General features: G+C 48.4%; 2 protein-coding genes across 3 annotated transcripts; one reads left to right on the top strand and one right to left on the bottom strand.

The window, feature by feature from the left end:
* Nucleotides 1–1,671: 1,671 nt before the first annotated feature.
* On the bottom strand, nucleotides 1,672–17,109 carry gsk3ab (glycogen synthase kinase 3 alpha b). Its single transcript, XM_084471579.1, has 10 exons — nucleotides 16,762–17,109; nucleotides 11,931–12,118; nucleotides 11,614–11,697; nucleotides 10,853–10,963; nucleotides 9,294–9,424; nucleotides 8,828–9,032; nucleotides 8,184–8,279; nucleotides 5,616–5,802; nucleotides 5,322–5,399; nucleotides 1,672–4,291 (listed from the first exon to the last, which is right to left on the bottom strand). Exons 1-10 carry the CDS (start codon nucleotides 16,934–16,936, stop codon nucleotides 4,224–4,226), a joined length of 1,323 nt encoding a protein of 440 aa, XP_084327705.1. The 5' UTR covers nucleotides 16,937–17,109; the 3' UTR covers nucleotides 1,672–4,223.
* Nucleotides 17,110–17,588: 479 nt separating this feature from the next.
* znf526 (zinc finger protein 526) lies at nucleotides 17,589–23,760 on the top strand. Of its 2 annotated transcripts, XM_084472214.1 has the most exons (8): nucleotides 17,589–17,770; nucleotides 18,268–18,673; nucleotides 18,945–19,111; nucleotides 19,270–19,365; nucleotides 19,465–20,321; nucleotides 20,875–21,010; nucleotides 21,407–23,149; nucleotides 23,317–23,760. In XM_084472214.1, exons 2-8 carry the CDS (start codon nucleotides 18,382–18,384, stop codon nucleotides 23,488–23,490), a joined length of 3,465 nt encoding a protein of 1,154 aa, XP_084328340.1. In that variant the 5' UTR covers nucleotides 17,589–17,770; nucleotides 18,268–18,381; the 3' UTR covers nucleotides 23,491–23,760. The 2 variants fall into 2 exon arrangements, with proteins under 2 accessions (XP_084328340.1, XP_084328339.1); XM_084472213.1 differs by having other exon boundaries at nucleotides 17,589–18,673.
* Nucleotides 23,761–23,913: the final 153 nt, after the last annotated feature.

The raw sequence follows: 23,913 nt of genomic DNA, 5'->3' as shown, positions 1-23,913 counted from the left end.
GATTGGGCCGACCGGCCAATCATTGTGGTTAGGGTAATGGTTATGTTTGAGGGGTTATGGGTTAGGGGGTAATGGTCCCTATTTAACCACCAGGTATGGGTGGGATTAGCCATTACAAGCCTGACTTAAGTGACATCATAAGCAGGAGTGTCCACCGAGATGCATGCTGGATCAATCAGTCCCACCCAGTGGACTGCAGCAACTGGTATTCTTCTCTATCCATCATACATCTAGGTGGACACTTCCCCGGTTGTTCTACTTCTGTCTCTTCGGGGGGCCTTCCCAGAGGCATGCCAGAGGCTTGACGTGCTTGAGGTCTTCTCCTGGGCTGCAGCTAGATGCTACTCCGACTTAGAAGTGAGTTGGGGTGGGGCTCGCCCTATAGGTGGAGCCCTAGGCCAAGCACCATCCATTGGCTCTGGAGTGAGCCGCCTCTCCCTTAAGGTGCCCTCAACAGTTGGTTGTGAGGCTCACACATGCAGGTTTAATAAGTCTATATTCCAGTTATTGAATTTACCCGACACAGAACGAGTACCCGACGGCCCCCCCATCGATGTGTCTTGTTTCTAGCCCCACAAAGTACTCCACTCAGAGGTCAGGGGGAAGTATAGACCAGCTTACCGCTGCACTTCCTCTCCCAGAATTTCACAGCGCCCCCCGGTGCCCTCCTGGCTGATTGTGACGACGCACTGCTCCTCCACACCGTTTAACCCGACTCCAAATGGTATTAAAGAGCCAGGGCTGGGCGGCCAGCCAGAGAGGCCAGGGCCACTCACTCTCCACATAAACTGTGAGGGCTGCGCAGCGTAGCCGCAGAATAACATTATTCAACCTTGGCAGTCTTTATCTTAGCGGTAGAGGACAAGGCAGAGAGGATTAGATGGTGAGGACAGGGATGGAGGTAAGATGAAGTTGGTGTTATCTGTTTGTTGCAGTTGAGTGATGGGAGTCCAACTGCCGTCTCACTCTCTCGCCGTCTACTTTGTCAATCGTCTTGTTTTGCTCTGCACAATGTTTTTAACACTATATTGCTTCGTATTCTTCTCTACATGCACTTTGCGGTGTGATGAGTCATGTAATATGGGGCCATGTCATTTTCTGATGTGTAGATACAATTCATATATTGTGATGCAAATAATACACCTACACAATATTTTTCCTAGGTTTTCCCTAATTAGATATAGGATGAATGAGTCATTTTTCAAGAAGTAGGCCTGGCACATTTTCACGTAATTCAAGCCAATAAAGGTTGAATGATGGACCATGAAACCATGAATTTCAATATGGTTTCATGTTGAAATTATTTTACAAAAGGAAATTAATTGCTCTGTTCAAAAGATGGACTCGGAATTCCTCTATAATTTTCAACACATAAAACACACATTCAACACAAAATAAATGCTGATGAGGGGATTCTGTTTACTGCTTACTGCTTAAAATAAAAAAATATTTTTAAAGAAAATGTAAGATCAGCTCATGTTCATCAGTTATGGACATACCTATTTTAAATAGTTTGTAAGAATATTTATCCTAACCCAAAAGGATATCAAATCTTGCTCCAGAATACAAATTGCCATCTGATGACTATCAAAAATTCCTAAAAGTTGAGTGAATGTCTGTATGTATACATCAAGCCTTATTCAAATCAAGGACCGGAACCACGGACAGTTTCATCACTTTAATGAGTTTAATTATTTATACCAACAAACAAAAAAAGTCTCTCTCCCCCCATTGCTCTTTCCATCATCTCCTTTGTACAACCGTTCTGTTCCCAACTATGACTTTTAACCCTCCGCAAAGGGCAACGAAAATAAAGCAGGATCACAACAAATTAAAACCAACATTTTACTGATGGGGCCGGGTGGGGAAATTAAATGAAGGTTAAATCATTCCTCTTTATTGGAGAAAAAAAAATAGAAGACATCAAGGGCATGACGTATGTCCCCCTCAGTTTACTGAAACATCCACACGCGACCATCCACACGCTATCAGTCACCTATCGTTTGTCAGACTCGCACAACAAAGTAACACAGCCGCCCATATGCAGTCATACTCATACTGAGAACAGAGAAGGGGGGAGGGGGGCGGGGAGGTCAGTCAGATGAGAGGAGATGGTTCAAGTCACAAGACACAATCATTTTTTCCGCCCCCCCCCCCTCCAGATCCCCCCAGTCACAGCAATGGCGCGAGGGCTCATCCCTAGTGTGATGACCCCGGTCTGGCTCCCCAACACCACCACCACCACCACAACCCTATGGACCCATGGCATTTAACATTCCCTTCACATTGAAGTTAGACAGAGACCTATAGCTGCGCCTATAGGCCAGCAGGTGTACCCGTGTGTACATATAAATATATACATACACACACACAACCATGAACTGGAAGGACACTCCAATGTCTGGATCTAAAGTACAGTATCTTGGATGTTGGAACATTTACATGTGACAATGTTGGACTAAAAACAAATACAATTAAACTAAAGTTCAACCTACCTCGGGTTGACCATTTAAAACCAAAAAAAAAAAAAAAAAAAAAACACCCCGCCGAAAACTATACAATAAATATAAACGATTATGAAAACATTTCAGTGGAGGGGCTGAGGGGGGAGAGCGAGGGCCGAAATATAGAAATGGAGGGAGAGAGAATAAAATTGAGAGAAACATTTTTGTTCCGTTTCCTCTCCTAAACCAGGGACAGAAATGAAATCTTATTTACAGACTGAGACTGAGAATAGAGAGCCAGGCTCCTGTCTATTAGAGGAAAAAAAAAAAAAAAAAAATACAATATAATAATAATAACAAAATAAAAGGTACTTGATATTTACAGTTTAGCAGTGACAGAAAGAGAGGGGGAAAGAAGGACGTAGGAGGAATGAGAGGGGGGGGGGGGGAAGGCTCCAAGAAATGGTGGCGTAGCTTTTTTTTTCTGAGTAGGGGGCGGCGTATGTTTCTGGTCAGACTAATATCTGCCAGTGGAGCTTATTGATCATCTTGGGTAAACATGCATATCTGTGGCGGGGTGAAGGTTAAGTACTACTCCCGAGGTAGTGGTGCAGTCTTTTTCTTTTGAGGTGTGTGTGTGGGTGTGGGGGGGGGGGGGGGGGTGGGGTTGTAGTTATAAGAAATTAAATAAGCTAAACACAAAAAAATGGACAAGGAGGAAGCCCAATAGGAGCGACAAATGTAGTACTGCTTGTCACAAGTTGATAATTGTAATACGTCACTTTCCCCCCCATTGCAACGAGTCTGTGCGCGGGTTGAATAGCAAGGGTCTCTGGGTCTCACTGCCTCCACTCCGGACCACGCACGGGTTTACCGACACTGCAGGCAATACCGGGGCCTCATCAATCCTTGCATTTTCCCTAAAAATAATAATTAAGACGTTCAGAAGAAAGAAAGGGTTCGTTCAATAGACTTGGGCTTGCTATTCCAGTGAGAAACCGTTTGAAGAGCTCATGTCTCCCCCCCCCCCCCATCGTTGAAACACCGCCGGCGACACCGTTTGCCGCTGGGTATTCAATCCGGATAAAACCATGTATTTTAAAAGCCCCTATCCTTCTCCGTCTTCTCTTTCATTCACCGTTCAGCAGAGCGACCACCTGAACAAACGCCACAGTGAAACCTCAACTCTACTAAGGATGATTGTCGATATCACTCGCCTCTCAAACATGGCCCGTATCTCCCATACTCTGAGGCCAATCAAGGACCATTCACATACACTTAAAATCAGCTAATTTGAATAAATAGAAAAAATAAAAGTTGATAAAAGTCAATTGTTGTCAATTAAAATACAGAATACAGAGATTCCCTACTTTTGGATATACCAATATGTGCACAGGGATTAGCATTGCTACCCCCTGGCCACACATTTTTTCCTCTTCCTCATTCCAACAGGCTAGACAAGTATCGCACAAGGCATAAAATCACTACCTACAATAACCTGGATAATGGTCTCTTTGAGGACTTTAAAACACCTAGACTCTCCTTAAGGCCAACGCCACTGAATCATCCATTTTCACCAGAGACTGTTGACATCTACGGGAATAGAGAAAAACGTTGAGTGTGTTGTGTGAGTGGATATTCTTGAGCGGTACGGAGCCCGGAGGGGAGGGGGAGAGGAGGAGGAGAGGGGTCAGAGTGGAGGAGGAGGAGGAGAGGAAAGACGAAGGAGGGAAGACCAGAGAAGGGGGGGGGGGGGCTGGGCAGCGTGATTAGGGAGGCTCAGGTGCTGTTGTTGATGGATCCAGGCGCTGAGCTAGGTAGAGCAGGACTGTCTGAGACACTGCCCTCTGCAGGGGAAACAAGAGAAACGCACATGTCAGTCACCCTGAATCACCAGTATTCACATAGAAACTTGGCATTGGATCAAGACAAATCCAAATAATTTTAGACTTCAAGTGGACCGTGCCCGGGCCTGGCCAATCACAGCCGTTAATCTAATACGGGGTGAGTTTAAGAGGTTGACTGAACAGAGGAGGGAGCTCTTTTGAGTGCACCGTGCAGGCATTTTCAAACACAACTAACCAAGACGGCTCCCGCTGATGTTTCACACGTGTTTTGCGCTGCTCCGATTCGTTTTAGGTCTATAGAATTGCGTCCAGGTATTTTGACCTGAGGCAGTTGATAACGGCCTGTAGGAATCCAAATGAACTGAAGGGTTCGAGAACAATATGCACGTGCGACTTGGTCTGGTGATGTCAGGCTTACAGAAACTAGGATCTTAACAAAATGGAAAATCCGTCACAAAATGGCTGTCCCCCCCCCCCCCCCATAAAACACTGGTTTCAGAATGAATCCGGGTCAGTAAATGACAGTATTTCAAAATATCAACACCACTATGGTTGTAAATATTAATAGGTTTATATCGATTAATCGCTTATACAGCCAACGATTCGATGCATCGGTTTGTCCGTAAGAGTATTGATTATTAAAAAAAAGATTGTTTTTTTTCTAATTGCCGTACTAGACCTGCACAGTAAGCACTACAGTGTGTATAGAATACTGTTTCTGTATTCTCAATAAAAGGTAAATGATTCATTTATTTGTTGATTTATTTGATATACATTATATTAATAGATATAATGTAAAAAACATCACGCATCAAATCGAATCGTGGGGAATTCTGAAGTATTGAAAATAATCGACTCGTTGGCTTAAGAAATCGATATTGTATCGAATCGTCATGAAGGCTCAGATTTACACCCCTAAAAACCACTACTGATAATAGAACTCAATACCAATATCAAACCTGTCCATAACCATAACATGGATAGTAATGTTGTTGGGCGAGGAGTAGGGTGTAGTATCTTTAATACGTACCATGTGAGGCAGGTGACGTCTGTGCGCGAGCGTGAGGTGGAATGAGTGTTGAGTTCAGCTGGGGCTGAATAGACAGCTCTATAAAAAAAATAACAACACGTCAATAAACAAACCAAACACAAACCACTGCCATCTCACAGATCCCTCCCCCTACATAGGAGCCTGTCACTGTTCCACCAGGTCAGAGCAGGAGGAGGAAGAGGAAGAGGAGGAGGAGGAGGAGGAGGAGGAGTAGGAGGAGGAGCGCGGCCAGGCGGTGGCGGCGGGGGGGGGGGGGGGGGGGGGGTCCCTTACCGACGGGGCTGAAGTTGAAGAGCAGGGGCAGGTCTCGGCCGCTGGGCAGGCGGGTGCTGGGCTGGCGCAGCTCGTCGAAGAAGGCGTGCGCGCAGGCCTCCAGCGGGGACAGCCTGGTGACCGGCGTGTACTCCAGCAGACGGGAGCATAGCGAGATGGCTTCAGGCGGGGTGCGGGGCTTAAACACCTTCACAGGGGGGGGGGGGGGGGGGGGGAGAAGAGAGATGGGCGGACATGAGAAGACGCTGCGCAGAGAACCGCGTCCTCTGACCTGCTTTGAGTATAGGGCTTGAACGTGTGCGTGAATTAGGGGGGAAACGCCACTGACTTTATTGGGTGAAATGCCCATGAACGTCAACCCTCACAAACGTTTAGTTTGGCCAACACGCTTGTCTTGGTCTCAAGTTGTGAAAGGAAATGAGAAAGGGGTTTAGGCAGTTTGCAAGGAGTCCAGGTTAATTCAGACCTGCAAACTCGTAGGATGTGAAAAAGGTGACATGCTTGTAACCTGACCCACGTAGGGGGCCTGAATAGGCCTAAATAGTGGTATCAGGGAAGGTTAACCTTCCAGGGAATAGCCAAAACAAGCTTTCCATTAAAAACAGGGAAAGATTTGATGTGGAGCCGTCAGGCAGAATTTACCAAGACACACTTCAACTTTGAAGTGGCATGGTAGTGTTACTTTTTAAACCTTCTGGATCGTCTCTGGTCTCACTCCGCTCTATATGAAATGGTGCTACACATCACCCCTCAGAACCCCCTAAGAAACGTGGTCTGTGCATGATTCAGTTGGACGACATTAATTCAAAGCGGCAAATTGCGCCTTAAAGTTACTAGTTTGCATTAGTGTTGCACGGTATACCGATACTGGAACAGTATCACAATACCCTGCCATATAAAAAGGCACAATACCCCAATTTATTTTAAGATACTTTAAGAATTTGTGCGTGTTAAGCCGTATTTCCCAGGAGTTGCTTGTGCGATGTGCGACCATGGTACATTGTGTGTGTGTGTAGGGCTTTGTATCCACTCCCTGGAGGCATTGTGGGCATGTCATCAGTTACTACTTTGCCTCATATGCATGCTTGCTTTCATTTGAGAGGTATTTCTGCAAGTAACTAAAGTGACGGCACGCAGTCAGTGTCTGACTATGTGCCGACTAAGGGCCTGCTTATTACATTCACCGAGCGGAGGATATCTATTTAAAAAAAATAAAATAATATATATCAAAAAATAAACACCGAACAATAGGACTGTTTGCTGCTTGCTATAATCCAAAATAGTCCAGGCGGATAAATTGATCATTAGAAAAATACTTAAAAATATAACTTTGAAGACACGATTCACTCCAAAACACAGGATATTTTTAATGTCCTGCTTTGTGCGTGTGCGCTGGAGAGTATTCACTCATCATTTTAGAGCATCTTTCATCGGTCCTCTCATAAAGAAACCAGCCCTAACACTAGTTTGCATGTATCTTAATTGCTGCCATCGTATAGGTCTCGGTAATGAGCCATGACTGTTGTTCAACTTTCCCCCTTTCGCTGCATCGCACTGATGACCTGGTTAAGTTGTTTTCTACAAACAAACTAACTAACATGTTTAAACCCCACTGTGCACGCTCACAGACTTGGGAGACAGGTGTGCGGTTAGAAAGGGGAGCGAAGATAGCGGCTGCGTTTCAGGCACTGTGATAATTCTGAATTCTCAGTGCACAGCATCATGAACAGGCGAGGGTACGTATAAGAGGGGGTTCTTTTTAACGGGTTGGACCGATTTCTGTCGCCTCCTCAATCTATCCCGCTCCGCCCTTCGGATTTCATTTTCTACCACAGTGTACTCGGACAAGCCTGGTGGACTGGGTGCCCCAAATGCTGCGCTTTCATAAAACCCACGAGTGTGAGTCAGACATTGTGAAATAACGGAATCACTGAATTGTTACCACAGCAGCCTAAAATACATCCACCATCATCATCATCCCTTAGAATTATTACGGCACGCCTCTGGAAAACTGTGGATTTGTTCATTTGAGGGCACTATAGAGGAAAAACACCTAGCCAGTGCACTCGGGTCGGACACGACACAGATAAAGCCACAGATTAGAGCTGCAAGACGTTTGGAATAGGATGGATGTCAATAGCTCTCCAACTACCCAATTTAGAAACGCATTAACACTGCAAGAGTCGAGTTGAACTGAAATCATGGCTGATTGAAATCTCAACAGACAAGATCAACAAATCAACCTGGGGTCTTAGCAAGCCAGCCAAGTCCTTTAAGCTCTTGACTTGTAGCAAAAAAAAAAAAAGTCATCCGGAAATCCTGCATCTTTTAGATATTCCCACACCCTATCATGGCCCGTCCTAATGAAAGTTAATCAAATAACCAAATTATAAATTTTCCAAAAATATTTCAGGTTTAGCTCTGCATTAAATGCAATACAGCTGACCAACAGGTGGCCATGGAAATAAGCTGCCATAATCAGTGGATCAAAGCACTAGGCTGCACAAGGTTACAAGCTTAGGCGCCTTGCAAGTCAACAGAAGTCCCGACTCCAGAAAGGGGAAGTACCTTAGTCCAGGGATGTGCTTTGATCTGTGGGAATTTGAACTCTGTATAATTCGGGTTCATTTCTCGAATCTGCTCTCTCGTCGGAGTCCCAAGCACCTGGAAATAAAATGAAGGAGCGGTTGGATAGTGCATTGCGGATATTTGCAATTCAAAGTTGTTTACACCTGCACAAAATATAGAGCTTGAGAAATTATGCTGAAAAAAAAATATTCTAGCAATGGCACCAATCATTTTAATATTACTTTTTATTGTACATTATTTTGTTTGTGTTGCTCTAAAGTTGTCAGGTTGATAAATATAATGTGAGCACTTAGATATGGAGTTTGAACATAGATTTTTTTTGTACAACTTTGTGTGAAGTTGAGAGATGGGCTAAAGAAAGTTCAAGAACTCGGCATCAGTTTAACGGCCACAGAAGTTCTGTCAAAGTTTAACTGCAGAATTGTCCTTACAGTGAAGGGTGTCACTGTAAAGAAAAGACCACAGTTCAACCTCCAGATATAGGGAGCAGTATATGAGACGAGTGTGTATATATCTCCAACATACCGCCCCCCCCGGATACTAAAAATAAATAACAGTTTGGCCAAATGATTACCCAGCAGCTCCCTACAGGTATGCACATGTCCCCAGCCCTCCAGACCCACCTTGATGATCTCCACGAGCTGGTCCACCCCACTGTCCCCGGGGAAGATGGGCTGTCCCAGCAGCAGCTCTGCTAGCACGCAGCCAGCGGACCAGATGTCGATGTTGGATGTGTAGTCGGTGGCGCCGAAGATGAGCTCGGGGGCGCGGTAATACCGTGAGCAGATATAGGACACGTTGGGCTCGCCACGGACTAGCTGCTTGGCACTGTGAGGAGGAAGAGGAGGAGGAGGAGGAGGAGAGGGAAGGGGTGCCGGGGGTTGAGGAATGTCAATCTTGATCCATTATTCACCCGTCTGACAGTTATGCACAGAGACAGTCGAGATAAAGAGTAAGGAATACACAAGTCATGACAGATTGACAGCGGAGAAGACAACAACACGAAACTCAGAAATAGAGAACTGCCATCCAGAAAAGTCCAGATGGGAGCGGACGGGGAGCGATCCATGGGCAAGGCCTCCTACTGACCTGCCAAAGTCACAGAGTTTGAGGATGGCGGTCTCCGGGTCCACCAGCAGGTTCTGGGGCTTGATGTCTCTGTGACACACGCCCTGGGAATGGATATAAGCCAGGCTGCGGAACAGCTGGTACATGTACACCTGAGGGAGGGAGGGGGACACGGAGAGGAGAGCCAGTCAGTGTTTAACAATTTATATAGAGCGGGTAAAATAGCAGGCGTGCCAAAGGCAGGCAGGCAAATGAGCACTCATGGTCGGGAGCTCCAAAGTGGCTGCTCTCCCTTTCTCATGTCTACTCAAGTGGGCTCATAACTCGCTGCGCCGGCTCTGACACATGGTGTTCTGCAGGACTTAGGGGGATAATGGCCTCTAACAAGGTAGAGGGAAAAAGAAAGGTGTGAGCAATCAGGGCCTGCTCTGGTAGGCGATTGCATTAGAACACTTCAGCGTGGACCAGAGGTTGTAATAATGGTAATTTGAGTAAATGGAAATCTCAATCACGAGGTCTATTACCGCATTAACTATAAAAATAAATCAATTGTGACAGATTTATAACCATCAAACAAATACTAACATGGTGTGAGTGTATCAATGCAACACGATGCAAAAGCCTCGTCATTCACTATAAACAATGTTGTCACATCACGTGGGTGGCTGCTGAAAAAGGAAAACCCAGGCTGGAAGAAAATATAATGATCTCCCAAATGAAGATTCATTGTTGTGTGTCAAAATAAAAGACCCAAAATGTTCACAGTTAACTGTACAGCTGTATCGTTAATCTGTGAAAGACAGACGGTAGGGCATACTAATGACAAATCATTACACCGTCCTCACCACCATCATCATCAACACCACCATTATTACCCACACCACCAAACACGGGTGACCGCAGGCAGCCAGCCTCCCCGATTACAAACTTTTTGGACAAACAGGGAGGCAACCGGAGGGGGTGGGGAGTATAGCGAGAGGGGGGAAGGGGGGGTTAGGGATCAGTGGGGAAGGGAGGAGTATCTCTAGGCCCACTGTAATGAAACCCCAAGGCCAAGGGAACAGGGCTAGTGGGAGATCAAAGGACGGTGCAGGCAAAGGCAGGGAGGAGGGGGCTGGAGGGGTCAGTGCATATCAACATCACAGGGTAACAGAAGGCTGATGCGGGGAAATGGACCATGCGACAGCCTAAATGTCCTGTCCTCTGCTGCCAGCGTAGTAAACAGCCGTGCACGTGCCAACCGACACGCACAACGACGGACCACCCTTTTCGGAGTATCACAAACTAAGTATCATGGGACCACGTGGCTTTCATAATCCTAAAACAGTGAGCTTTTGACTAAAAAAAAGGGTAAAAAAGGGTAAAAAAGGGCAAACTTTGACCTTTTACTACAACTGTAGGCCAAGAATGAACCGTGTTCCCTTCAGTCTCTATTGATCTCCCTTCAAGAGCAACTTCAGTGCATCAAAGAGTTCCAAGCGTTAGAGAGCGACCCCACACCCGGTTTACAACGGACGCCGACACTACAGAGGAGAGAGCAACCGGAGAGTAAACACAGCCCACCAGAACGGCCCGCCTACCTTGACGTAGATAATTGGGATGGTGGTCTTGGCCTTGTTGAAATGCCGGGCCACCCTGTACACCGTCTCCGGGACAAAGTCCAGCACCAGGTTCAGATACACTTCATCTTTCTGGACGGTGGTTGGGGGGGAACAACAACAACAGGCAGGTCAATAGTGTTCAGAGGATACAAAGGCACCCCAAGCATTAATATAGTATATAATGATACGTTGTCACCAATCCCTGCGTGGGTTATAACGGGCAACAGTGCGACGACCAGTGCTCTGACTGGTTTACACAGGCGAGAGACAACCCCAACCCAGCTCTGACTATTTCTACGTCAGACCATGACCGCGCATGATTTGGTGTATACATTATATTTTATACATATTTTTAATCCTCTTCTTTTATTGCGTGCATAATACATGGCTAACTTAGGACATTAGACTGACAGACATTAGTTTAATCTAAAGCTGTGCCTTGCACATAAGTCACATATGAGTTACAATCAGACCCTTAAGTCACGCAATGTAGCCTCTCAGGCCCAGCAAGTTTGGTCAAAATTGAGAAACTATCTTTTAACAGGAGGTTAGGGATTGAGAGGGAGAGTCATTAAAAGTCATCACAAACAAACAGAACGGATACAAATCTTCACTAGTAAAGCGAGTACGAAGTATGCGTCAAGCCATGAATCACAATTTATTCATTCATGAGTCACAGACCGGGCGCGGCCCTGCGCCCACTTCCATGCCCTCGTCAAAATGAGTCAGCCCAAACACACCTTCTCTCCGCTGGAGTAGAAGAAGTACCGTAGTCGGACGATGTTGCAGTGGTCCAACTTCCTCATGATCTGTAGTTCCCGGTTCTAGAGCCACCGAGAGCAAAGGAGGGAGGAGGGGGGGCGGCGAAGCCATGGAGAGGACAGGAAAGAAACCGGCGTATGAGTATTCCTTGCTCAAAAGATTTTTTATGTAAAAACCAGCGTAATTACATTGACCTCCAGCATAGTGGTTACGAAGCAGCTTGGTGAGTGGGTCCCTTCTGAACTCCCATTGTGCTGTAAGCGTCCAGAGTGACCGGGCTCGTCGTCTGACCTACCTTAAAACGCTTGTCTTGGAGAACCTTCTTGATGGCCACCATTTCCTGGCTGTCGATGAGGCGGGCCTGGTAGACGACGCCGAAGGACCCATTGCCAATGACTTTGATGTCCGTGTAGGACACTTCCTGTGGGCGATCCGGCCCTTGGCCGGGGGTGGCTACCACTGTCGTCACCTTGCCACTGTCTCCTGTTAAAGACGGTGTAAACACAAACAGGGTTAAGGGCACGGCAAAGAATTCCCCCCATTTGGCTACAACACAGGACTCATAGTTAGACCTCTGATGTCATTTGTTCACGTGGTTTTGTTCTTGGGAAATTCGTTCAACAACTTTCTGATTCTTGCAGTAGAAACCCTCTCTGATCCACAATTGCTTTTCAGGGCATGAACTAAAAGCCCTCTTTGAAGAAACTCCTGGCATGCAGCGCTGTCAAGGATTTTTTTACCACATATTTATTTTGGGGAAATTCAAAATCTTTTCAAACCCTTCTTGTTGCCTTGTGTGGACCAGTGGTGGCAGGCTCTTTTTTTTTTTAACAATGTCCCCGGGGGGAATGGAGGCTCTAAACAACAGCAACAAGCGATTCTCATTTCATCCCAGTGACGGTGACCTCAGCAGCAGCAGCAGCTCTTCGACAGTCACACCCCTGCAGCTGCTAATCAGCGCCTGATTCTTCCCCCAGCACTTCACCCTGCCGCCTCTGGGGAGAAAGCCCACTCGGCGGCTCAATCTCTGCCCGAGCTAGAACTCTCACGCGGCCTCCAGCGGCCCCATTCCAATAGTTTCGCCACGCAGCAGCCACTGTGTTAAGACGAGGGCGTCGTGAGGTAATTACGTGGATTATAGCAAAAGGCGGGAGGCCAGGCACTTCAGAGATGACTGCATAGGAAGGGAAGGAAGAAAGAAAGTAAAGGGTGTGTTTTGGAGCAGTGAAACGGGATCCCTGTCTGCACTTAAATTCAGGTATGATCCGTGCTCCAGATTTAACAGCGAGTGACAGTTCCAGTTAGCGCCATACAGTAGCCTGACATATCTGGGAGTTTGGTGTGTTGCGCGCACACGCACACACACACACACGTGGAGGCTTGGGAATGATCTGACACGCGTCACTGAGGGGAGGGGAAGGAGGAGCAGAGAGGCGGGCCCTTGCCATGCAGCTTGTCAGAGCCTGTGGTGTGACAATATAGCCGCACACCCTAATGTTCCCCTATAGTCCACCCGCCTGTTCCAACAAGACATTATAGTAGTTTTGCCCGATAGCATCTAGTTCATCAGCTGAATCCATTTACGTTAATGCCACAGTGCCACCACTTTGAATGGAGCCTGCAGACTGAAACTAAAAATTATCTAAAAATGAACACGTTCAATGGTTTGAAGGCATTTTCTTTATCAGTTGCCCTATTTTTGTAATCTGTATTAAGCAAATTGGGATTGCACCTGCAATACATCTGCTGGCTTTCTTTTTATTACTGAAATGAATCATGACTGTAATTCTGAAATGATAGTGGGGCGCTTTTTTTTTTTAAAGACTATTAGCTCATGCACTAGGCTCCAAGGATTCTCTCCAAGTCAATCAAGAGTTATACAAGTGAGATCACAACCTTTAACCTAGTCAATAAAAAACGGAATACAAAGACTGAAAGGTCACTATCCCATGTCCTACCAACAGCATACATGGACAACATTTGTAGTGCAAGTCACCGCAGGATGCTGGAAGCTCCTCAGCATCACTCTTCTCCCCTCTTTTTCAACAAGTTGAGTCAGAGGGGACTGCATTAAATATAGAGCCGCCATGGCATGATAGTCCTTTGAATAATGAATGTAAAGATGAGCACTCTGACCAGCTCGAGAGAGAGAGAGACAGAGACAGAGACAGAGAGAGAGAGAGGCTTTGGTTTTTGTGGAAGTTAACGCAAACCTGACGTCTAACCGAAACATGGAGGGAGGGAGAGAGACGGGAGTGATTGAGGTCCCGCCCAGGATTCTGTATTCGTTTTATAAATTGTGTTCAGTGTCTTTGGTGAATGGTTGCTAGGAGGCATGGCGGAATATGAATTGATAGTGAGGATTAATTTGTACTGAAAGAGGTCAAGAATATGATGCATATTGATGAAAGCTCTTAGTCCATAACAGATGCTTTTTGTGTGTACCTGTGTCCCTGCTCAGAGACGACAAATTATGGTAAAGTGCAAACCTAGCTATTTATTTGGCATTAATGATTTACTACCAACCGACTTTTACACACAGTTGACTTGAAAAAAACCATACTGTAAGAGCTCAGACTGCCAAGGCTAATTTTAGCAAACATTGAGGTTGCCAAAACTTTTAACATGTATGGGTCAGTGAGTTTACTAAAAAACAAACGCCTCAAGATGTTGAGAAAAAGACAATAGTGACCGACATTACAATCTACACCCAGGTCGCAAGCTATAAGACACATTCCTCACACGCACCTCAAAAGTCACAACTTTGACCAAGTATTATTCTCAATGAGTAGCGAGTGCTAGCATGTGACAATTTATGTATTTATTCTACCAACTGCATTCATATCTAGACTTTCTAGGGACACATCCAGGTGGGAGCATTGCAAGCAGCACTAAGCTAGCGGATGCGGTCCACACAGCAGACGGAGCAGAACTTTAACTACCTTGCAATTTATCTTGCACCTTCCCTATGGAACATTACGTTTCAGGCTGCAAATAAACCCTTGGCTTTCCCCCTTTTATTACTTTTTTTCCCCCACCGAGTCTGATCATTTTCCCCAAGCCTTGCACAATTTAGGGGCATCCCCTGTTTATCTGAATTATGATTATCAGCGCATTGAGACCTATCATGGCTCAAGACAATGGATGGCTGCATATATTCCTATAATGCCATTTGAAAATTGACACAACATATTGGACTTAAATAGTGTAATCTATCAGTGTGTATATAGGATACAACACCCCCTGAGCCTTAACACATAGGTAGCATGTTTCACAATCAATGCACATTGAACTGATCTGTACCAACCAGGATGATGTGCTAAAGATCCCCGACTAGCCAACACTTCAAGTCTATGACCCTGAGACAGGGATAAGGTATTGGTATATCTCCCACTCTCTAGGCTGTGTTTAAAAGGGAATGGAAAAAGCTGGTTAAAGAAGATTTTATATATAGTAAAAAATGTATCCATATCCATCCAGATCTATATCTATATATATACACACACACCCAACCACTTTCCTGAAACACTTCAATATTGGTCAGTTACTATAAAATGGCCAGCACCTGTTCCAAGTCCTCACAATTTGTATACATCACACGTTACATTATCGATAAACACACAAACACAATTTCCACTTATTCGTCCATATATGTCAGTTACTATAAATTGGTCAGTTCCTGTTAAAAGTCTTCAACTCATCAATTCATCTTTGTTATAGCAGAACTTCCTGGGGGAAACGAGGCTGGGCCGGAAACCAACAACTGCAAGAGGAGGAGTTACCCCTTGTTTCCGGTTTCATTCAAAATATTCCACAGACGAAAAATAATTTGTGTAAGTGGGTGAAGCGTTCAGAACCTCATTTAAAATATTTATTTTGTACAGAGCCCGGTGTACATGTTATTAATTTGACACCGTTACAGACATATGTTTATAGTATTCTACTACTGGCCGAATTTGTGTTTGCCAATTACAATTACAGATCAGGCAACATGTTTGGTCGAAACCAATATGAATGAGATCTGTGCTCTCTCCATCAAAGTTGTCATCTTACAATCAAGTCTGAATTGTAAGATGACAAATTAACTACCAATTTTACCAATACTCACTGACACCAATACTTTTTTCAGGAGATTCGGCTTTGAGGGGGATTCGAGGGAGATGAACAATAGCAATAAAAAAAACAAGTTTTGGTCGTCTGGTTGAAAGGCCACGGCTAACTACAACACAAAGTTTAGTATCTGGCTAATGCTTGCTTCCATTTAAAGTTCCATTGGCAAAAAAAAAGATTTACTGTCATGAATTTAAAACATCCAGCCCTTCAGCTGGTGTGTGCTATATAGTACTTTTGGGAAAGGAAAACATGAACAAAATACATTTCAGTCAGCTTTTAGTTCATTTCTTTAATTAAGCTAGCAAGCATCTCGTCTTGGAAATGAACACATCAAGAATAAACGGATTGACAGATATACTAGGAAAGTTGGAGGACAGTGAAGCTTACATCTACTATAGTTTGTTTTATCGTGTAGGTATTTAGGTTAACCACGCTCGGAATCAACTCCATATCCAACCCCATAACTAGTAAGGGGAAGGTTCATTATGGCAGCTATAGCTTGTCTGGAAAAAGGCTTCCAAGGCAATGTCTGGATTGGGGACGACGCCTTATAGTTAGTTTTCAGCTCACCCCCTTGTGCACCGCTGGCAGGCTGGGTACGAATTGTCACAAGACCCACATAATCGTTATGCTTTCAGGTCGAAACTTGCTTTTAGGTTACAGATTGCCATTTTTTCGGAAATGTTAACGGTGTTATAATCCCGTCCACACGAGAAGCTAACGCCAAGGCATGCTATAGCTCTGGTCTCACCCGTCCCTTACCGAAAAACACATCTAAGCTATCGCTAGCCAACTATCTCACTAGCTAACTTATATTAGCAAACTAGTACTGGTTATAGCCGAGGAGGCTAGCTAGCGTTAGCTTCGCCGTAGCACACGGAGGATCGCTGGTTGGCAAACGCTCAGCCTCAACATTACAAAACGTTGAAAAACTACATTTTAGGTCACGACACAATATTTGATACTGACATTTTATCTACTTCGCATCGTTACAGTGAACAAATCATACATACTGGAGAGTTTCAAATTCCCGAAGCTCGTCGAACTGCTTCCACTGGCCTGCGAAGCCCCAGTTTTTCCTGCCGAGCTTCCTCCGGCTACTGCCGATCCGGCACTGGGTGCAGCAGCTCCGGTAGCTCCTGGAGGCTCAGCAAATGAGCTGGTCCTGGGCCGCCCACTGCCGCTCATATTTGTGAAAACTAATGCCGGGGCAGGGGGTACTCCTTATAAAGAGCCAGGCAGGCACAGACTGAACCTAAACTATTATTATCATAAGATCCGATACAAATTAAACTACACTCACAGCGTTCTCTACAGGTAACTCTTCTCCCCTTTCTTCCTCTGTGGAGCAGTGATGGTGGGGGGTGGGGGGGAGGCGGACAGGGACTTGACGCACAACGACGTGAACGTCGGGTTGACTCATGGATAATGTAGTCAACCAATTCTGGAGGGGCCGAGCAGTAAACAAGTTCAATTTATTTACACAATCGTACCCCATACCCAGTGCAAAAGTGCGATGCACAAAAAAAAACAGGACTGTGAGTGAATTAAAAAGTGTGTTACTATCACAGACACAAGTTATTGTATACAACGATATAACTTTCAGTCTAAAATAACATAAATCGATATCGTGACATATTTTTCTATTTAAAGGGAATTCTTTATTATTCAAAACGAATAACCAGCAATTCCAACAGCAAAAATTGTGTCAATGTACGTCAAAGAAAACTACAAGATCCACAACCCGAGTGACCGAGAAATGATTGTCAGATTTTCCGTCCAATCACAGCTCCGGAAAAGTCGAGCGCTACTGCATTAGGGCGGAGCGACTTATCACAAGAATGGAGGCGAACGGCGGGCAAACGTTTAATTTCATGCATTGAAATGTGATTTAATACTGGCGTATTTTAAACCCTCTGCCCCCAAGGTTGTGACGGAAGGGCTGCGTATCGAGAGAGAAACGCTCGGGTGAAGTGCGAGTGACGAGCACACGAGGGATAGTCCAACGAGAGTAAATGAGAGGTAAGAAAAAAAGAAGGGCCCATCCTAGTAGCTGTAGACTCGCGGAGAAAATTGGGTAGCGCCGCCTGACGACCGCCTTGCGCCGGGGAGCTGCTCTCAGGAAATTGCGGTGCCGAGTAAAAGGTTTCAATATCTGAGGGAGCGCCGCCAACAGCTCTGTCTATGCCATCGCATACTTCAAGCTTCACAGCTATGAGGTACATTTGTAGGTGAATTAACATTATTAGCCATACTTGCTCGACTGCCGCATCGGTGATACAAGACATTCGTGTAATTCGTCGTGGATACATTTTGATGCCTCCTCATAAACCAGCACCAAGCGTTTGTTGTTTACAAACGAGACGTGGAATATCACCTGTATCATGAATAACGTTACAGTGGCCGCGGTCGGCCATATATTACCCCATTAACACACAACCGATGGACGATTTAAGCTTGTATTTGTAACGGCAGGGTCAAGTTCGTAGTCAGAAGTCCGTTTGTATGCAATTCAACAGACCACTCAAACTTATGGACACAACACTGGGTTCACGTTGAAGTAAACCGCAGCAAGGCAACATTCCCTTCATGACCAACTTCGTCAAGACATCCTAAACACGAGCTACGCAGCGATGGCTGAGCCAGGGGAAGACGCGGACGGTGTTTACGTGGAGCACCAGTACATGTGCAGCGAGTGCCACGAGCTCTTCAACACCCTGGAAGATGTGCTGGTGCACCAGCAGATCCACAGCGGGATTGAGGGGGATGGGGAGCAGGAGGTGTCCATCCAGGACATGACTGAGATGGAGGAGACCCAGCAGTACCAGTGCCTGGAGTGTGGGGCGCTTCTGGTGAACTCAGATGAACTGCTGCAGCACCAGGAGATGCACATGAGAGAAGCCGGGATGGAGGTGGAGCACCAGGGTAAGGGATGGAATAATTGGGTTTGATTTATTATTCATGTCTGTAAGGATTTTGTGGTGTCAATTCTTTCACTTAGGATGAGTAAGACATTTTTAGGAGTATTTTTTTTTTAGCGTTTAGTTGACATTTTATACACATTTCAATTAATACAACTCTTCAAATGTTTTTTTTTTTTGTTGTTGCTTGTTTATTAAGTGCATGCGTTCATAGTTTCCTGACCTGAAACTCGTATTCCAGTGCAGTGTATTCTTAGGCATGTTTGTTCCTCCAGAGCTCTGTGAGGTCCTGGAGACGGACGAGGCGGGAGCAGAGGGGTCGGGGCCGGTCAAGTACCAGTGTCTGGACTGCCTGGCTCTGTTCGACTCCCCCGAAGTCTGGCTGGAACACCGGAACAGCCACAGCAGAAGTAGCACGCACAGCAGCAAAATGGAGACCGCCGTAAGGACACCACACATGCCCCTGTTGTACTCGGCTGCACACACTGGTGTATTTCTTTCTTTTTTGTCTTGAGGAAGACAAAAGCTCAGTGCAACGGGATGATGAAACGTGTGTTTTTGCCCTGGGTAGTCAAGTTTCTCGTCTCCTCGTTGCTCCAGGAGTACGTGCTGCAGTCCGACGGGACCATCACCCTGTTGAACAGTGTCCAGAACTATGTGTTGAGCGACCAGCAAGCAGAGGAGATCCTGGCTCAGGTAAACTTCCCCCATTTGGGTCATGGTGCGGGGGAGTTGAGAGGATGTTTCAGAGACATTAACTTTGTTTTCTTGACCCCCCCGCCCCCCCCTCCCAAGGTTCTCGCCCAGCAGCAGCAGCAGCAGCTACAGCAGCAGCTACAACAGCAGCAGCTACAACAGCTGCAGCAGCAGCAGCAGCAGCAGCATCACAGACAACAGAAGAAACGACAGATTATGGCCAAGCCGCCGAACGCCGCCATGCTGTCCACGGTCTCTCCGAGCCTGGGCTCGGCCACCATGCACCTGCAGATCCTCACGGCCCAGGCGCTGGCGGACGGCTCCACCACGACCAACGCGCTGCGCACAAAGACGCTGCCTCCCCTGCTGTCCACCCTGGGGCCGGGCTCCTCGGGGAAGCTGGGGCTGCCGGACAACGGCCTCCAGAGGCTGGAGATAAGGCTGGCCCCCCCGGGCCTCCAGGGGGACGCGCAGCAGCAGCATCAGCATCAGCAGCAGGCGGAGATGGTGGTCATCCACCCCTACGAATGCTCCGAGTGCTCCCTGCTCTTCCAGACCCCGGAGGACTTCCTCCAGCACCAAGGGGAGCACTTCCTAGGCCAGGACAAGGAGAGCGGCGAGGCCGGGGTCATGAGCGGCCTCGAGGAGCTGAGGGCGAGGGAGGACGCGGAGAGGACGGACGAGTCCCGGTTGAGGCTGGTGGAGAAGAGGAACGCCATCTGGGCCACGCCCCAGCAGTGCGAGCTGTGCAACCGCACCTTCACCTCGGCCAACCGGCTGGCGGCTCACCATCGCGTGCACGAACAGGGCACGCACGAGTGCCCCGAGTGCGACAAGGTGTTCAAGAAGGCGACGTCGCTGCAGACGCACATGCGCACGCACTCTGGCGTGGCCCGGTATCTCTGCGTGGACTGCGGGCACGGCTTCACCACCGAGATGACGCTCATCATGCACAGGTACACGCAAGGCATGAAAGGCCCACCCCCCCACACTAGTCCTTTAAGTTAAGTGTCAGCGATTCTAGGCCGAAAAACATAAATGATCACATTCATCTGGGCTTTCCCTCACGCTCCGCTAGCTGCCCGCCCCATAAGCAGGCCTCTGTATGCAGCCTATGCTCCCCGAGTCGAGATTGTACACAAAAACCAATGGTACTACCAACCACTCAAAACCCAAATAAATAGTATTCCCACCAATCGCCGACAAGGGGCGGGTGTTGTGGGTTTTTTGCGCTGCGTTCATGATAGTTTTTACTGGACGCACAAAACACGAAAGGGAGGGGCGAGCTGGCTCTGTTTGTTTGGGACCTCGCTTCAAATGCCAGCAGAAGTGACGTCACCCAACATCGCTGATACAACCTTTTTAAGTACACCTTTTTAAGCAACACACTGCAGTGGCGGAGTCTCCTGTATGGGATTACAGTGCAGATCGTGGTCGGCCCCAAAATACTTTCCTACATGTTGTTTCCCCCCCCCCCCCCCTCATTTTCTACTTTCTTCTTCCTAACAGGAAGTCCCACATCGCCGACCCCTTACACAAGTGTCAGGTCTGCAGCAAAACCTTCACCAACCTGACCAAGTACCTCTACCACCGCCGCACCCACCTCAACCGAGAGCCGTCTGCCCGGCCCGCCCCCGCTGCTACGGTAACGAATCGCATTATGTTTGTCCTTCGTCTGTCCTCACTGACGCATGGCGTTCTCCTCAAGACTTGTTTGTGAATGATAGGCCATGAATACGTTTGGAGCGTGTAGCACAGATGGAGGCTGTGAATAAAGAACCGTTGTTGGAATAATGGAGGTGCCACCAGGATGAACATTAATCCTCAATGTTGTGATTGTCCTCCACCGAGTTCCCTTGCCAAATTCATCACCTTCTTCCATTTTATATCGGACACATCCGATTCTAACATTAATTATATATTAATATTCAGGCGCTCACACAAATCTTTTACTACGTACTTGGAGTATGGTCCAAAATCTGGAGGTAGTGAGTCTTGCATTACGCTGAGACGTAACCGTCCACTTTTGTTCATCTTGAAGGCGCTGGCCCCCAGCAGGGCGTCCCTGTCGGCTCTGACCATCTTGCAGAGGGCCAGAGAGAGGAGAGAGGCTGCCAGGACCCTGGAGGAGCCGAACGAGAACAATGACCTCCTCGCTCCTCTCACAGAGGATCAGATGCAGCAGATTGAAGAGGGAGGAGAAGGCGGCTCTCTAGGTCAGAGGGAAGGACGCGAGGAGGAGGAGGAGGAGAAGGAGAAACGCGAGGGGCGCGGACTCCTCGCTCTCTCCTCAGACTCCAGCGGCCTCCTCCGCCAAGCCGCCACCGAGGTGGGCTTGGTCGACAACCCCGCCCCCGACGGCGACTCGGCCGGCGCGTCCTCGCAGGAGCCGCAGGACCCGGCGGCGGTGGCGGCAGCGGTGGCGGCAGCGGCGGCCCCCCCCGCCCCCGACCCTCCGGCCAGCGCTCCCGACAAGGGGGCCTTCTCGTGCCGCTCCTGCCCCAAGGCCTTCCCCTCCCCGCTGCAGCTCGCCAACCACCGGCGCAAGTTCCACGCGCCGGAGCGCAGCTTCGCGTGCGGCGTCTGCTCCAAGTCCTTCAAGAAGCAGATCCACATGCGCAACCACCTGCGCACGCACACGGGCGAGCGGCCCTTCCAGTGCTCGGACTGCGGCAAGACCTTCTCGTCGCTGGCCAACCTCACGCGCCACAACCTCATCCACTCGGGCGTGCGGCCGTACCGCTGCGAGGTGTGCGAGCGCACCTTCTCCCAGTCCTCCAACCTGCGGCAGCACAGCCTGCTGCACGACGCGCCCGCCAAGCTCGCCTGCGCCGACTGCCCCGCCATCTTCGCGGGGCCCTCCAAGCTGGCGGCGCACCGCTACGCGGCGCACCCCGGGGCCCCCGCGCCCTTCCCCTGTCTGCACTGCGAGGCGGGCTTCCTGACCCGCCGGCAGAGGGACTTCCACTGCCTGGAGCAGCACGCCAGCCTGCTGGAGGCCGGGGGGGCCCCGCTCGGCGCCGGGGACCCCGCTGCCGCCGACGGCACGCCGTCCGGGGCCTCTTCTGCCCACGCGGTAGAGGAGGAGGAGGGGGGGGCCGGGGGGCCGTCGGCACTGGGGCGGGGCGGGCTGGACTGCAAGATCTGCGGGAAGAAGCTCAACTCCTTCCCCAACCTGAGGCTTCACCGGCTGAGCCACCAGGCGGCGGGGCCCGGCCGGCCGCGTGCCAGCACCGGCGGCGGCGGTGGTGGAGGTGGAGGCGGCGCCGCGGGCGGCAAGCGTCCCAAAGCCCACCAGTGCCCCGTCTGCGGCAAGCTGTTCGTGTCGTCGTCGGCCGTGGCCCTGCACCAGAGGGTGCACACGGGCGAGAGGCCCTTCCCCTGTCACGTGTGCGGCAAGCGCTTCCGGCAGAACACGCACCTGCGGGAGCACCTGCGCACGCACTCGGGCGAGCGGCCGTTCCGCTGCGAGGTGTGCGGCAAGGGCTTCATCCAGAGCATGCACCTGGCGGAGCACCGGCGCACGCACACCGGGGAGCGGCCGCACGCCTGCCCGCAGTGCGGCAAGGCCTTCAAGACCTTCTCCAACCTGAGGAACCACAAGAAGACCCACGCCCGGCAGCAGAAGCTCCAGGAGGAGGCCGCCGCCGCCGTCCAGGTGCCCGTGGAGACCAGCGCCGCCGTGTCGCTGGGGGACGGCGGCGGCGGCGGTGGGGACGGCGCCGTGGAGATGTTCAACGGACAGCCTCAGATCATCCAGATCCAGGCCTCCGACCTGCAGCAGGTCTGGTCCTCAACTGGGCTCTTGTGCTTAGAAGTGTGATGTGCAAAAAAAATACTTTGCTGTCAAATAAAAAATGTGTAGATGTAAAATAATTGATGTTTTATTATGTATCCCCGTCTGTAGCCCATATTGACCGACCTCTTTGCCCTCCTCCCCCCCCCACCCAGGCACAGGGCACGCCTACCATCATGTGTAATGAGTTTGGAGAGACCATCGCCATCATAGAGACGGCGGAGGGGGGAACCCTGGCCCTGGAGCAGGCCCTGGAGATCTACCACACAGCACTGGAGAACGGCCTCACCATGGACACGGTCACCGTGGAAGGCCTGCAGCTGATCTGAGGCCCCACGCGTTGTCCAGACCGACTCAGCTGCTCTAGGATCACTACTTGAAGCCAAAGGAGAAAAAAAAAACGTTGCCAGGGCCAACAGTACTCTTCTTCCCCCCCCCCCCCCCCCAGATGATTGACAATCACAAATGTGCTTAACTGATCTCCGGTCAACCACTCCGTTGACTATTATTTTGACATTTCATATTGAATGCGCATTAAAATCTGAAGAATAATAGCTGACAACTTGGGAGGAATCCTTGTTTGTTTTACTTGATGTTGATGCCAAATTTGTTGTTTTTTTTACTTTTGTTTGCTCTTCTTGAAGTGAGGCTTGAATATATGTATTCTATTGTAAATAGTGGAATAAATTGTTTTGAAGAATCTTTATCAATGTTTCCCGTGTCAGTTGAAATTATCTTGAACTGCTATGCTG

The sequence above is a fragment of the Micromesistius poutassou genome, assembly GCF_964030765.1.
Source record: "Micromesistius poutassou genome assembly, chromosome: 8".
Classification (NCBI taxonomy): domain Eukaryota; kingdom Metazoa; phylum Chordata; class Actinopteri; order Gadiformes; family Gadidae; genus Micromesistius; species Micromesistius poutassou.
This window is presented reverse-complemented; position numbering and strand designations above follow the sequence as displayed.